Source organism: Cydia splendana, chromosome 6 (assembly GCF_910591565.1).
Source record: "Cydia splendana chromosome 6, ilCydSple1.2, whole genome shotgun sequence".
NCBI classification, from domain to species: domain Eukaryota; kingdom Metazoa; phylum Arthropoda; class Insecta; order Lepidoptera; family Tortricidae; genus Cydia; species Cydia splendana.
This window is the reverse complement of record NC_085965.1, coordinates 13656964-13673169: the sequence shown is the minus strand read 5'-3', so window position 1 is coordinate 13673169 and position 16206 is coordinate 13656964. Positions and strand designations below refer to the sequence as shown.

The 16206-nt window shown below is 37.4% G+C and overlaps 1 protein-coding gene across 2 annotated transcripts in view; it reads left to right on the top strand.

Annotated features, from left to right (window-relative positions):
• Window positions 1-7579, top strand: part of LOC134791637 (cell adhesion molecule Dscam2-like) — an 89472-nt gene extending 81893 nt beyond the window's left edge. Inside the window, exons 31-34 of one of the 2 annotated variants that reach the window (XM_063762691.1) lie at window positions 493-599; window positions 6371-6508; window positions 6907-6978; window positions 7432-7579. In XM_063762691.1, the coding sequence (XP_063618761.1) occupies window positions 493-599; window positions 6371-6508; window positions 6907-6978; window positions 7432-7457 (343 nt within the window). In that variant the 3' untranslated portion in view covers window positions 7458-7579. Of the gene's footprint in view, window positions 1-492; window positions 600-6370; window positions 6509-6906; window positions 6991-7431 lie in introns of both variants that reach the window. The other variant, XM_063762690.1, reaches the window with a different exon arrangement.
• The last annotated feature ends 8627 nt before the right edge of the window (window positions 7580-16206 follow it).

The following is a 16206-nucleotide window of genomic DNA, read 5'->3' as shown; positions in this document are numbered from 1 at the left end:
CATGAGCAAAAAATTAAACTGTAGGCTGTACTCCTCATACTGACCAACATTTGTTCAGCGACTTTTAAAAATAACTTGTGGTTTGTTTTTAATACACTTTAAAGTTTATTCTAAGACGCAATGTATTGCGAATTTTGTTATGTTTAAGGCGTGACAAGCAACGTCAATCACAATGATATGGCGTGGCGATGGCGTCCATTGAAGATAATATTTATTTTGTATGAAAAATAGGGAGTCTAAATACTTCATAATTTTTAAAAGTTGTTGAACAAAAGTGTCACCGTTTGAGGAGTACAATATATGTTTTAATTCTTTGCTCGTGTTACAGGCCACACCCGGTATAGTAGTGTAATTTACATACACAAAACTGAATAAACTACTTTGACCTAAGGAACAATCCTGCCAAGCGGTATCGCCTGAGACAAAAGTGCATTCTTCTCCATACATTTCTGCATTTACTTAACCCAGTAAATATTATTTGTTTCTGTACAGAAGTGACGGCGGCGTACCGCGAGTGACTGCGAGCGCCGAAAAGCCGACTTGCGGCACGTACCGAGCGCCCCCGCACCAAACGCCGAAATTACCGCCTGACCCACCAGGTGAACCCTTAGGCCCTTTTTCGTTCATAGAGTGGTAGAGATGTAGACGTCCACATTCTGCTTTCCCACTGACATAATTATTGACGAAATTTCATATCGTATCGGCCGTAACCAACAAATGATTATTTCATACTTAAATAAACCTCTATTATATATATTTTTTGTTTTTAAACATATACGGTGGAACCGCTAAACTAATCTCAGGATTAATGGATGGTGCATCCATCCATTAATCCTGAGATTTGGTTATGATTTTTCCGCTAGTCAACACAATATTTAAATTTTGCTTTCTGTTTGAGTAGTCGTTCCACGTGTATTTAATCAACTTTTTAAATGTCCATAATGAGATTAATGAGCCATCTAAGCATGTTAGCAGAATGCGATACATCATTTCTTCTAATTGTGCCAATATTGTCCTTTGAACAACAGGACATAAGAACAACAAAAAAAGTTGATACATCCTCATTATATAATCGTTATTTCTGTTAAATATATGGTCCCTAATTTCAATTTGTAAGCGCTCACGAAAGTTAAACCTCAACTTAGGTCTGTGAAATACAGCAACACTAAGCTCTCGTGTCTATATATCTAGCCGTGAACGTAAATTTAGTTTTGGCAAACGCCGAAGTTCGTGTGAGCGTTAAATAAATAAGCTAGCATACGCTCGGCGCCTAAGCCTCGTTTGACCCGTTAGCCTGGATTACCTTTCACTAGACCCCCTTCATCTGACTTACATCATCACCAGCGCCTACTTCAACCGTGCTTCCCTACAGTCCCTCGAATAATGATAGAGATAGAGATAGACGTTCTTCTTAGTTTGACACTTCACTAGGTAGCATAAAATTCATATGCTGTTTTCTTACACAGCAAGCAATACGCTTAATCACATTTGAATAACTCGCCCCTCCTAAGGTCATTAATCAAGCATGGTTTTACAGATGTTCTTAAAATCAAGTAAATTCAATGATGCTAAAATTATATCATTTACTCGTTCTGTCGGCATTGTCGTAGTCGGATAAAAATGAACTTAGAACACAAACTCTACAATTTGCATACCATCAATCTTGTTTGCTAGCCACCACTATGACCCCCACCGATGTAGGTACAGTACTCATAGCATCTATTACCAAATTTCTAGCTTTCATTTCTGATTGTTTTTCTAAGCTCTTAGATGATTTCCCAGACTGCATGTTTTATTAAGGTTATGTTATGGTTAAGAGAATGCCATTGACATTGATTCTGCCGTATCTATTACATTTCTATATATTTTTTTAATTTAAGTTGTTAGATATAATGAAGTCTAATTAATGTTAACGAGAAAATCACGTCCGTCAGTTTTATGAACAAACGACCACTAATGAATTTCAATACAGGTTACAAATAAAAAAGTATAGCTTGCGTTATTTATACAAGTAGGTACCTTTGTGAACCGGCGTCTTTTTCTACATGCTGTATCTAGGGATCAATTATGATCTGTCCCCGTTCGCGTTATAAACATGCTCGCTTTATGAATGGGGTCTCAGTCCTATACGGGGTTATTTCGCAAATGAAGGGCTACAAGACCTTGATTTTAATTACTGTCCCTAAATCTGAGGTTTTATCAAGGGAGTTCATTTAACAACCTTGTTCTCGGGGTTATTTACGTACCATATTGTTAGGCTGGCAGCTCAGTTGTTGTAAATGTTCGTGTAGATGCATCACTCTTTTATTTGGTAACATATACACACTAGATCTTATATTTGTGCGAGTTACAAGTTTTTTTATAGACACAGGTATTTTTAAAGACAATCAAATTTGCAACTTTCATCTGTGGCAGGACCTAAAGGTGTTATTTTTTTTTAATGTATTATACGGGGTTATTTTGTTTTGTGATGACGTGATATTATCACTTAGGGAAAAACTTTTAGTATGAAGCCAACTATGAGAAAAAATTGTTCATACGGCGATGTATGTAGGTAGGTATAATGGATGTCTTTTTCGTGATTTCTAAGAGTACCTATTAACATTTTATTGCATATGTATAATCACAATATCTAATAACATAATAAATAAGGTTAACGAACCAGGTAGGTATCGGAACCGGTTTTTCGCAAAAACTTCGAAATAACCCTAATAGCATTTTCTTGTAGGGATTTTGTTGGGCCTTTGTTTACGTATTAGTTGGGCAACCGTTATATTTGGCCGTACGATTTGCTGGAGGGCCCTCGACAAAGGCCCTCCCGAAGATTCCCTACAGAGGGCCATAAGAGTAATTTTTTCGTTGGGCCTATTTAAATAAATCATACAATTATTCAACGGTGGTGGTTTTGGTTGGGCCGTGGTTGGGCCTATACACATTTGTTAGATGGTTGGTTAATTGTTACATTTGGCCGTACGATTTGCTGGAGGGCCCTCGACAAAGGCCCTCCCGAAGATTCCCAACAGAGGGCCATTAGAGTATTTTTTTCGTTGGGCCGATTTAAATAAATCATACAATTATTCAACGGTGGTGGTTTTGGTTGGGCCGTGGTTGGGCCTATACACATTTGTTTGATGGTTGGTTAATTGTTACATTTGGCCGTATGGCTTGCTGTAGGGCCAACTGCAAAAAAAATAAAAAAGGGCAATTTTTTCGTTGTGTTTCTGTTTAGTTCTGTTTGCAAATTCAACAATTACCCAACGGCAAGTCAGGTAGGTCGGTAGGTAGTCGTGCACCAGGTTGAAGGCCCAACACAGCTTGTCCCACAAATGGCCAACATTGTAACTTTAACGTTGGGCCTTGTGTAGGATTCTTACAATACTACCGTAGGTAAATAGTTGTGTAATTTATAGTGTGCCTACAGTCTAATTATGTAATGGGCTTTTGTTTACGAGTCCTACAGTTACCCTACGTTAAGTAAGTGGTTGTGTAATACGACGTTGGGCCTTTGCTGATAAATATTACAATTACACTACGGTAGGCATTGGTTGTATCCACATGAAGGCCCTAGGCTAGGCAGCAGTTGTTGTTAATCTTCTCTGTATCGTTCCAATTTTAGTATATGTACTGCCGAAGCAAGTACACTTACTATACACTCTAATTTGTATATATACTAACCGCACTTCGAAACTTCGTAAGCGAGATTTATGTTTTTTGAGATTTAAATTGAGAAAATGTTGGTAAAATACAATTTTTAAAATTTATGTATAAATTTTATAGTTATAGCTATTAGATTTATAAGTTACTTTAAAAAAATATTATGATTATATCCGGAATAATCGAGAAAATAACTATAACTTCGATGTTTGGAGACAGTAACGCCATCTAGTGACGCCACCAGCAAACTCATCTGGTATTGTTGGGCATCAGTACCACAGCCAATGTTGGTAAATGCGATATTTGTGCTCACTGGGCCAACGAATGTTATCGTTGTTTAGCCACCGGTACCAAAATACACAAAGGCCCATTGTTAGGCGTCAGTGCCACAGCCAATGTTGGTAAATACGATATTTGTCATCATTGGGCCATCGGATGATATCTTTGACTAGCCAACGTTACCAAAATACACAAAGGCCCATTGTTGGGCATCCGTGCCACAGCCAATGTTGGTAAATGCGGTATTCGTCAGCATTGGGCCAACGAATGTTATCGTTGTTTGCCGAACGGTAGCAAAATACACAAAGGCCCATTGTTGGGCCTCAATACTACAGCCAATGTTGGTAAATGCGATATTTGTCGTCATTGGGCCATCGTATGATATCGTTGATTAGCCAACGTTACCAAAATAAACAAAGGCCCATTGTTTGGCATCAATCAATCAATCAATGTTGGTAAATGCGATATTTGTCATCATTGGGCCATCGGATGATATCGTTGATTAGCCAACGTTACCAAAATACACAAAGGCCCATTGTTGGGCATCAATGCTACAGTCAATGTTGGTAAATGCGATATTTGTCGTCATTGGGCCATCGGATGATATCGTTGATTAGCCAACGTTACCAAAATAAACAAAGGCCCGTTGTTGGGCATCAATGCTACAGCCAATGTTGGTAAATGTGATATTTGTCGTCATTGGGCCATCGGATGATATCGTTGATTAGCCAACGTTACCAAAATAAACAAAGGCCCATTGTTGGGCATCAGTGCCACAGCCAATGTTGGTAAATGCGATTTTTGTCATAATTGGGCCATCGGATGATATCCTTGACTAGCCAACGTTACCAAAATACACAAAGGCCCATTGTTGGGCATCAATGCTACAGCCAATGTTGGTAAATGCGATATTTGTCGTCATTGGGCCATCGGATGATGTCGTCGATTAGCCAACGTTACCAAAATAAACAAAGGCCCATTGTTGGGTATCAGCGCCACAGCCAATGTTGGTAAATGCGATATTTGTCATCATTGGGCCATCGGATGATATCCTTGACTAGCCAACGTTACCAAAATACACAAAGGCCCATTGTTGGGCATCCGTGCCACAGCCAATGTTGGTAAATGCGGTATTCGTCACCATTGGGCCAACGAATGTTATCGTTGTTTAGCGAACGGTAGCAAAATACACAAAGGCCCATTGTTGGGCATCACTGCCACTGCCAATGTTGGTAAATGCGATATATGTCATCATTGGGCCAACGAATATTATCGTTGTTTAGCCAACGGTACCAAAATACACAAAGGCCCATTGTTGGGCATCTGTGCCACAGCGAATGTTGGTAAATGCGATGGTGGGCCAATACAAAATTAATGTTGGCTACGGAACGAACCTCATCCCAACGTTTTCCCTACCGTTGGCACCGTAGGCCCCAACGAAAATGCTACTAGGGAACCATAGATTTCGAATTATTTTATACTCCAAATGTAGGGCTCAGTTGTGTTAAGGTAACGACTTCGTATTATTAGATTGCTCAATTAGAAATGAAATAAATAACAAAGAACGAAAAAATATCGTTTTCGTTCCCATACAAAAAATACCGGTATCCGATCCCTGTAACGAACACATTATGCTACGCGATGTGCGCAAATATTCATTCACCATTACAAGCAAAGCCAGAAAACAACATCTCCAAAAGCAATTAATAGTTGCAGCATAATTAACTATTGTACATTAAATTGTAGTCGGCGCAGCGAAGATAAACCGGCAGTGAACGGGACAGTTCTACGAAAGCGTTTCATGCGATTAAATGCTTAATGAATTACCGTAGCAGAATCGTTTCGAAATAATTGTTTAAAATTGACCTTATCAGACTTTATTTACACGTTTTGCTTAGTGCTTTGCGGTGGTTTTAAAAATCCTTTTTCAAATTATATGAGCCAGTAGGTAAAGATTGACGCTTAAAGGCTGCTGTAGCACACTTAAAAGCTCGGCACCGGACCGGTACCGCTTCAACCCGACTCGCTCAGTAATCTCAGTATTCATTGGCGCGCTGTCATTTAGCCGCGTGCACGATGTCACCCAAACCCAGCCGTACCCACACCGTATCTTCGAGGTGTTAGTCGCTTCCGTTACGTACCAAGTATGGTTGTCGCCTCTAGTTGATGGCGAACAGATGAATTGGGGCGGCGCTGGTCTGGAGCCGGACTTTTTGGTTTGCTCCCTTTATTCTGATTCTGACAAATGCCGTCACTTAAACTGTAGAATAAACGTTATTTGAAATTAAATAATCATCTAAAATGTTAATAAGTAGGTAAATAACACAAATTTCACAATCTTTCTGAATCAATAAACAAAATAAGTACCTACCTAGTCAAGCTTCCAATGCTGCCAATTTAGAAATAGGTCAGTCATTACTTATTGTTTATGAAACAGATGTGTACGAGATAAGTCCGTACGCAACGTTCGCGGGCCCCGCGGCGAGCGACTCGCGCGCATACACGCTGCAGCTGCGAGCGCTGGCCCGCCACGATGACGACGCCGCGCCGCCCGCGCGCCCTCCGTGCTGCGACGGTACGACACTTTTTTGTTTTGTTGGTGCTAATTTGTCTTGCTACGGTCGAAAGTATTAATTTATGGCCCATTTCGTACCTCGAAAATCGCTAGAGACCTCATACCATTGTCACTGTGACAAGGTACAAAATGGGTCATAAATTAAAACTTTCGACTGTAGTTGTGATGTTATACGGCCCATATGGCTGGCTAAACCCAACTTGCTTTAATAATAAGTAGGTATGAGGGAGTGATTGAGGCGAACAGCTAATAATATGTATTGTATTATTGACCGTGAATTGTAAGCTGACAATTCTATGACTAAGATACTAACAGAATTTTCCTTTTAAAGTGTTTTTATCTACCTACTAATTATTATTATTATTATTAGTATTAATAATCCATTGTTTTGTTAACAGAAGAGACATGCGTAGACGCGTGCGACGTGCAGCGACGGCGCCGACGCCGCCGCCATTACTGCCCCGATCATGGTAATTATAATGGTAATTATTATTTATCTATATTCTACTGCGGTAACTTTCCTGTATCGCATAATTTCGTACTTAAGATAATTTTAAAAAATGGGAGTAGGTAATTAATATCAGCTAATTGCTCCCTGTACTCCTGTGTGATACCTATAAAAATTACCATTTACAAGCAAATATAATGAAAATGTCATTGAATATGACATGCGCCGCGATCTGTATTAAAATCAAGCCCATTATCATGATCAGTGACATGAATATTATTTTAAGCGTTGTGTTTCCCTATTAAGGTGTAATAAATAATATATGTACTTGAGTTTGAGGTACTAAGCAGTTTTATTGGGAGACCTACTTGTCCTAAAATGGACAGTAAATTGACGTAGACTAGAACCTTTATAATCCCACTCAAGGCTTACCTACCTGCCCAATAAAAAATGACTTTGGTGCGTTATTTTACAGGTTGTTCACAAGATTCTGGAAGTTGAGAAACGAAGCCAACAACTGCCAAAAGGTTTAGTTAAATTATATCTAGTCAGTGTAATTAGTTAATTTGATTAACATATTGATATGTATACAAAAATTTATACAATAATATTGTCTATTTATATTATGAAGTTTTTCTTTCATCGCTCCCATGCCAACGCAAAAAGCAATTACTGTGATCAAATGCGTTTTTAAGATATTATAATTTGTAAGTATCTAATAGTCTAAATTTGCATATAACAGAGTCTGAAGCCTGAGCTACTTTGAGTTGAGGTATCTAGTATAAAAAAAAACCCGGGCGAGGGTACGAGTTGGACTGGCCCACCGAGGGGTTCCGTACTTTTTAGTATTTGTTCTTATAGCGGCAACAGAAATACATTATCTGTGAAATTCAACTGTCTAGATATCACAGTTCATGAGATACATCCTGGTGACAGACAGACAGCCGGACAGTGGAGTCTTAGTAATAGGGTCCTGTTTTTACCCTTTGGGTACAAAACCCTATAAAGGAGCATGGTTGGCGATTCATATAATTGAAATTAATTGTAGTAAAAATAGGTAAAGTGCGTTCTTACTTAAAAATCTATAAGTACTTAGGTTCAGAAGCCAAAATTAAATTTAAATCACAGAAATTCCCGGAACCAATCCAATATGTTTCAACGAGCAGAACCAACATTCCGCGAAATTCGTGTTCCGAGCCACCCAGTGATGAATGCGGTTTACTAATATGTGGCCGAAAATTGTATGGCAAATTATCACTACCCAAACTATTTTTCCCATAGTATCATTTGGCAAAACTATCAGATGGCAGACCAATGTTTCGCATATATAACATGTCGCAAATGATTATTTACAATATTATTGTATGGCAAAATATTTAGTTGGTCATCTTTCAAAATGTCTTTTATTGTTATGTCGAATGTATTGATAGGCATAAATTATTTTTCGCCTAATATTGTGAATAACCTACCTATCCCTGGGAGCAGTTTCGTTTTTAGGGTCATAAAAAAAAATAACCCTAACCTACCTATCTCTGGGAGCAGTCTCGTTTTACGGGTCATAAAAAAAAATAACCCTAACCTACCTATCTCTGGGAGCAGATTCGTTTTTAGGGACATCAAAAAAAAATAACCCTAACCTACCTATCTCTGGGAGCAGATTCGTTTTTAGGGTCACCAAAAAAAATAACCCTAACCGACCTATCTCTGGGAGCAGTTTCGTATTTAGGGTCATCAAAAAAAAAATAACCCTAACCTACCTATCTCTGGGAGCAGTTTCGTTTTACGGGTCATAAAAAAAAATAACCATAACCTACCTATCTCTGGGAGCAATTTCGTTTTTAGGGTCTTAAAAAAAATAACCATAACCTACCTATCTCTGGGAGCAGTTTCGTTTTACGGGTCATAAAAAAAATGCTGAATATAGTTGTGATCCAATAAAACGTATGCGAAATTTCATTTTGGGCAAACGTTATTTAACAATAAATAGTTAGGTATAATAAAACATTTGCTTAGTAACTATTTTTCTATATAAATCGTGGTAATATGAACATCTGCTAAATAAAATTGTGTTCAAATAAAAATTATGCTAAATAATAATATGCTAAGCATTGGTTTGCCAACTAAAAGTACTGCAATAAGTTGGTTGGGAAGTGAAATTAGGCGAAAAATATTTCGGCGAGATGGCAGTACACCGATGAATGCCGTGAATATTAGAGGAGACTTCCCAGATGAAGACAGTATAGTCAGTTTTTCTAAATTGAAAAGAAAACGAGGATGAATTCGAAGAAATAATATTAAAAGACTAGGCACAGGTTGCCTGATGTTGATTAGTTTTTTCTTGTTGTTTTTAGGGTTCCGTACCCAAAGGGTAAAACGGGACCCTATTACTAAGACTTCGCTGTCCGTCCGTCCGTCCGTCCGTCCGTCCGTCCGTCCGTCCGTCCGTCCGTCCGACCGTCTGTCACCAGGCTGTATCTCACGAACCGTGATAGCTAGACAGTTGAAATTTTCACAGATGATGTATTTCTGTTGCCGCTATAACAACAAATACTAAAAACAGAATAAAATAAAGATTTAAATGGGGCTCCCATACAACAAACGTGATTTTTGACCAAAGTTAAGCAACGTCGGGAGTGGTCAGTACTTGGATGGGTGACCGTTTTTTTTTTGCTTTTTTTTTTTTGCATTATGGTACGGAACCCTTCGTGCGCGAGTCCGACTCGCACTTGCCCGGTTTTTTTCTCTAAGCATTACTCGTAGTTGGCATTACCATTTCGCTTTTGTACACTTAGTAACCCACTAAAAATGCCATTGCAGCTCTGATTTTTGGTGATGGTGTTTCTAAAAATCTACAATTTACACACTATGGAGCTATCTCTAGACGCCCTCGCGGCTCGCAATACCCGCAAGGGCCCGTCGTAACACTCGTAACACTAACTTTCGCTTATCGCTTACCCCAGCGCTGGCTGTGGTCGTAATTCTATTTCAACGCGAATTATTCGTGGACGCGACCAAATAATATTTTTATGCTGGTGGAAATATTTTTAAGTCCCAAGAGAATCTCGTTAGGTGTAAAGCCAGTTCTGCTTATAAATATAGCAGTGCTGGATGCACTATGCATTATTTATTTAGTTAGGTAGGTACCTATTTATTTCCTTGAACGTGTTGGTCTAACCCTTCTTCTACCTATTCAGTTTTAGAGTGTAAATAGTACATCTGAGAACATAACTATAAAAACAAATACAACAACCATACAACAACATAACTTACCAACCTACTTACACACATACACTAGGTTTCGCAATAGGCGAGGCACCTGCGGGTAGGATGAACGTTTTTATCAGTGTGAAAACCATTAGGTATACATTTTTATTTTTGTATTATTATCTATGATTATTATATAAGTTATATTATTTAAGTAAGCATAATTTGAATCTCTTCTCTCATAAGAATATTCATAGACTTTAAATTCGAGATCAAAGACTCCGCGCAACACTTTGCCAACCTTTTAAAAAGTAATTCAAACAACGCTGATACCTAAATATGGCAGGTAATTTGTATTAATCAAAAGGGATGGTGCATGCCTAATAGGTTAATGGCATAAAATAGAGTAGGTATGTGCGGAAAGAGAAGAGTCGTTAAATGTCGGGGAGCCCATACATTCTACGACTCTTCTCTTTCCGCCCAGACCCTATTAACATTTTGATATTTTTATATATTTTATTACGTAAGAATTTGACATATATGCAAACTCCCCAATCCACACTAGTCGCTGACATTAGTCAAGCGTGAGTGAGCCATACTTATATACTCTTTGGAGTGAGCCCAGTACGGATATAATGGTAATTTTTGTCTACGTGACAGCGTGATAAAACGGTGTCCGTCACTTTCTATCCCGCCGAGTTAAAAATTGACAGTTATTTTATCACGCGGATAAATGTGGATAATGCGATCCATATTAATACGCCTGCAGGACAGCTCAATTGTGCGTTCAATGGCTGACAGGAAAGTCTCAAATACTGTATCTTTTTTATGGAATGAACATATCATATTTATGCTTAATAAATGTGGCAAATATACCTAGAAAATGACTTGCCCACCTCATCAACGAGGGCCGACTTTCAATCCGGAGTTCTGTGTAAAATCCCTTCGATGATAATTATGGTGCCTCAAGGAACGCGGGATTACTTGTCAAAAGGCACTTATTAAATACATATGTACCTATTTGGATTTTGATACACGCGTTAGTTAACGGGACACTTGGCTATCGTGTTATCTTCAGGTCATTTACCCGTAAGAATCGATTTGCAGAAGCTTAGTGGAATCCCGCCGAATCGAGTGAGACCCTTCCTAAGTAGCCAGTTTCACAGTTGACTGGCCACGTCTGACTAAAGTTTATAAATACGGTTCGCATGAGTGTTCCACGAATGACGTCAATATTAGTAGTGAGTCCTTCAGAGGTTAAGCAAGTTTCTTATTCTAGTTCTGTAGAACGGTATTTTAATTTTATTGTGACATTGGCAACCCATCGGTAGTTATGTCACCGGTGATAAACGGCAAACTCAAGTCCTCTAGTTCATAGAATGTAACAATTGATAATAATAATTTCATTAAAACATTTCACAGCACGGTCATATACAATACTCGTAAGGATTTTTATACCGCCAAATCTATGCGTAAAATTCTACTGGCATGGAAAAACCAACATATGTACCTACTTACTGCATCTTTGGGGAAAAGCAGTCTGCCAATGACAAGTCGCTATTCTAATATTTAACAATCTGTAATACCAAGAAAATTAAAAAAATATTAAAAGCAAATTAAAACTTTTTCACAACCGCATCTACTTGTAATCTTGGGAGCTTATCTCGCAGTATTACCGCGCCTAACACGTTTGTATGCAAATTTTATTCGGCAAATCCGGACTGATGGAGCCCGTGCAAGAGCTATCCGAGCCCGCAGACCTCGAAAACTTTTGGGTCGACTTGATAACACGTCCCTAAAGCCTGTCTCGATTACCATCATATAAACGAAATTATATTTGAATATCGACTCCACACGAAGCTTATTTATTTAAAATCTCCTGGGATTTGATTCGAAATTGATTCGGCGAGAGCTCACAAATTTTTTACGAGGGATTTAGGTCAAATGGAAAACAATCAAATTGAGTGGACATTAAAACATACGAAACCACCCGACATCGTTTAAATAAATTAGCCGCCGGGAACGCATGTGCCTACCTAAATCAATACGTTGAACAAACCGGTAATAAATCTTTTTCTGGTTTCTATTTACTGTGCTTGGCTGGACAATGGACATAGCAAACGGAGCGAAAATAGAATAGGTACCTATTTGGCATAAAAAATCACACAAACTAATATTGTCCTGTCAAAAACTTTTGAGTACTTTGCCATAGTTTTGTTAGATGTATAATTAATTAAAAGCAGTTACTAATATGCATACTTGGGATAACTCGGGGACACAAGTTCTAGGAATTGATATCGATAAAAAAGATGTCGATATAATTAAATTAATACATGCTCATTGAACATTCTCGATTACTTTAAAATGGTTTAGCAGTTTAAAGTAGATATTTGCATCTACACGGCAATCATTAATACCGACGAATATGGAAGAAATATTGATTGTATATTATGAAAACTATTTTAAAGTAAACATATTATGCTCTTGTGGCACGGACGTGGACCGACTGGGACACCACGGATTATCTTGTCAAAAAAGTGCAGGCCGTTTTTCGAGACATGCGTCGCTTAATGACATAATCCGTCGGTCTCTTGCCACCATCAATGTGCCTGCTCTTCTTGAGCCGACTGGCATTATCAGAGATGATGGCAAGAGGCCCGATGGAGTGTCCTTAGTTCCTTGGAGCTTGGGACGGATGTTGGTGTGGGATGCTACCTGCGTAGACACACTGGCACCGTCCCACCTCCAACGGACTACTGTAAAAGCGGGCGGAGCGGCGGAAAGCGCCGAAGTTCTAAAACGTAACAAATATAAGAGCCTCGGTAGAGAGTACCATTTTGTACCATTTGGAGTTGAAACTCTAGGTCCATGGGGTCCCAGCGCGCATAAGTTGTTCGCAGAAATCGCGAAGCGTCTGGTTGACGTAACTGGTGACCGAAGAGCTGGCGGCTACCTCGCACAACGTATCAGCATTGCGATACAGCGAGGAAATGCCGCCAGCATCCTTGGTACAATGCCTCAAGGGCCTATTTTAGATTTAAGCTAGTTATTAATTTAGTTTAGTAGTACCACTGTATATATATTGTACGTAAATAAATGATTTTAATAAAAAAAAAAAAAAAAAAAAACGTATTATTACACACACATTTTAATTTGTTTATTTTCTTATTTAAAAATGAGGAGAAAATAAGTAATATTTATTTATGTCGAATAACATTGACAGTAACATCGATATACTTTTTATCGATAAAATATTTTGCTACATCACTTTCGTATAGATGCCAGGAGTTATCCCAGGTATGAAACACTAAGTACATACCTACATACATACATTTAGGAAGATGGAATATAATTGCCATGGTAATTACGAAATAGCAGCAGCTGTAGGTACGGCAAAAGTCCTTAAAACATGCTCGATGCCGAGTCGAGTAGGCCAATTAATGTTGTGTTGTGTTTATTATTGTTTTCATCACAATGCAATGTTGCAGCACGGTCCTTGTTTAATTATTACACAAAAAGACCTCACAAACACAAACACACACATATACTGAGTTGATTACAAAGCTGGATCGGTATTTTAATAACTGTAAAATCACAATTTGTTAAGTTTTTGTTTTTTGTTATACTGACTACGAAACTCTAAAAAGTGCGAGCAGTGAAGTGAAATATGTCACCTCAAATCGCGGTTACGGAAGCCCAGCTTTTTACGAATTAATATTTACGTACTGGCGAGAATAATGCATTGGTTCGTGAAATCATATTTATTACATAGTTTAAGGCAGAGAAGGGCGATATAGGTGATTTAGATTATAACAAAGGATGATGTTCCGCTCCCATACAAGTTTGGCCTAACACTCGCTAAACATGCGTGGTATATTGTTAGGCTCCAAACATGAAATGAAAGTCCCGATAGTTATTAGAAATTCACGGACACTTCACAGAACATTATAAAAGCGGAATTTCTCTACGATTTTGAGGTTAGGAATTCTGCCTTGTATCGGGCCATGTTAAATATTATTATGCCTTATTACAAGGAAATAAGGTGCCGTAAATAGTGTAAACATATCGATGATATTGGGCGTTTAAAGGCTGTCAAGGAACAAAAATCGAATGAGTTGGTATAAGGTTAATACATTTTTTTAAATAAAATAATATATTTAATACGACTTTCTTAAATTAATAAGACATAGCATGCGAACCGGAATAGACTATAACAGCTAGAGCTGTATTATAGTAAAAATTGTTATAGCATAAAATGTAAAACCAATCACTTAAGTACCTAATCATATTTACTTCAATTCCAGAGAGAGAAGAAATATAGTAACAATCACAGGATTGTTATAATAAATTCGATAAGTAACTCATTCCAAAAAATAATGTTTCAAAAACAAATGTTTGCCTAAAAGGCACTTAATAATAAACTTCAAATAATAAACTTAATTTATTTCAAAGAAGTTAGAATTCCTATTTTGTAGGTTTATCATATAGATAATTTATAAAAAAAGAAAGATATATTATTTTTCCCTTTATTTTAATGTATTTTTAAGTTTATTCATACCCTGATATCAAATAAGGTTTTATTTAAAAAGTTAATCAATTTTAAAGAAGTAAAAAACGACTTCAGTGGGGAAACACCACTACATTTTTGCAAATAAATATCTTCTTATATTTTCTTATCTTTATATTTAAAGCCGGTTAAAGCTAATTGTAAATTGGTGCTCTTCTATATTTCATACAATACTATCAAATAAATATGTAATAATTAATATGAAAACAAAATCCATAGCGACTCTATTCGTTCCATATTCGTTCGCTATTCACTTTTGACGTAAGTCATTTGGGTGTTACAATTAAAGTCATTGGAATAAAAAGTTTTTACTGTATCGCAGTTCTTTTTGCAATTTTGATACTTAGTGCTTAAAACAGTATGTCGTTAGTGGTATGAATGTTTTTCTTTGAAGTGAGCGTTATTAGTAGGGATTGCAAACCGGACTGATTTTCAATCCGGCCGGATCTGGCCGGATTCTGGCCCCAGTCCGGCCGGATCCGGCCGGACCGGATCCGGTTAGGTATAAGGATATTAAAATTAATTATATGACATATTTTACTACTTTTATACGTTATATGAGAAGCAAAGGGTATTTTTACAAATGTATTCATAAAACAACAATTTAAAGTTAATAAGAAATAACTTTTTAACAATAAAATAAAACTATGTATTAAAAATTGTCACAATGTCAATCTCAATTTAAAAATAAAACTTGAAATCTAAGTCATTTATTAATTTCTGCTCACATTTACATTTACAATAAAATTATAAATTTGATTAGATTCCAAAGCCTTGTTAATGGGATAACTATGGGATGGGAATTGGAGAACTCCTTGAAAGGACGAGTTTGCGTAACTGTTCTTTGATGGAATTATTTGTAACGCTGACATCAATTCTAATAAACCAAAATTATATGAATTGCGCTCCAATATTATCTTGCTTTCACAAATAAGTAAATAATTCACGAATAAATATTTGGGGACAATCTTATACAGATCGACCTACTCGTAGCCCCAAACCAAGCAAAGCTTGTACTATGGGTACTAGCTAGCTAAGTAGTACTACTAGGCGACGATATATATACATATAGGATATTGATAAATACATGCTTATATAATTAGAAAACACCCATGACTCAGGAACAAATATCTGTGTTCATTACACAAATAAATGACCTTACCGGGATTCAAACCCGGGACCATCGGCTTCATAGACAGTGTCACTGAATGGTCACTACCCACTAGGCCAGACCGGTCGTTACAAATGCCTTCCATAACATCTACATCCCTCCTTTAATTTTTACTTCTAAGTATCGTATAGTAACTGTCGCATCGTGCCGATTTGTGCCACCAACATGAAAGAAGAGGAAATTCTCCTCTGTTCTCAATAATCGTCATATTAAATAATAAATATCTTCTTATTTTACTAAATCTTGACTTTTTCATTCATTCTTTATTCTGTTTAACTTCTTTCTTCGATCCGTCGCCTTTATTTCAC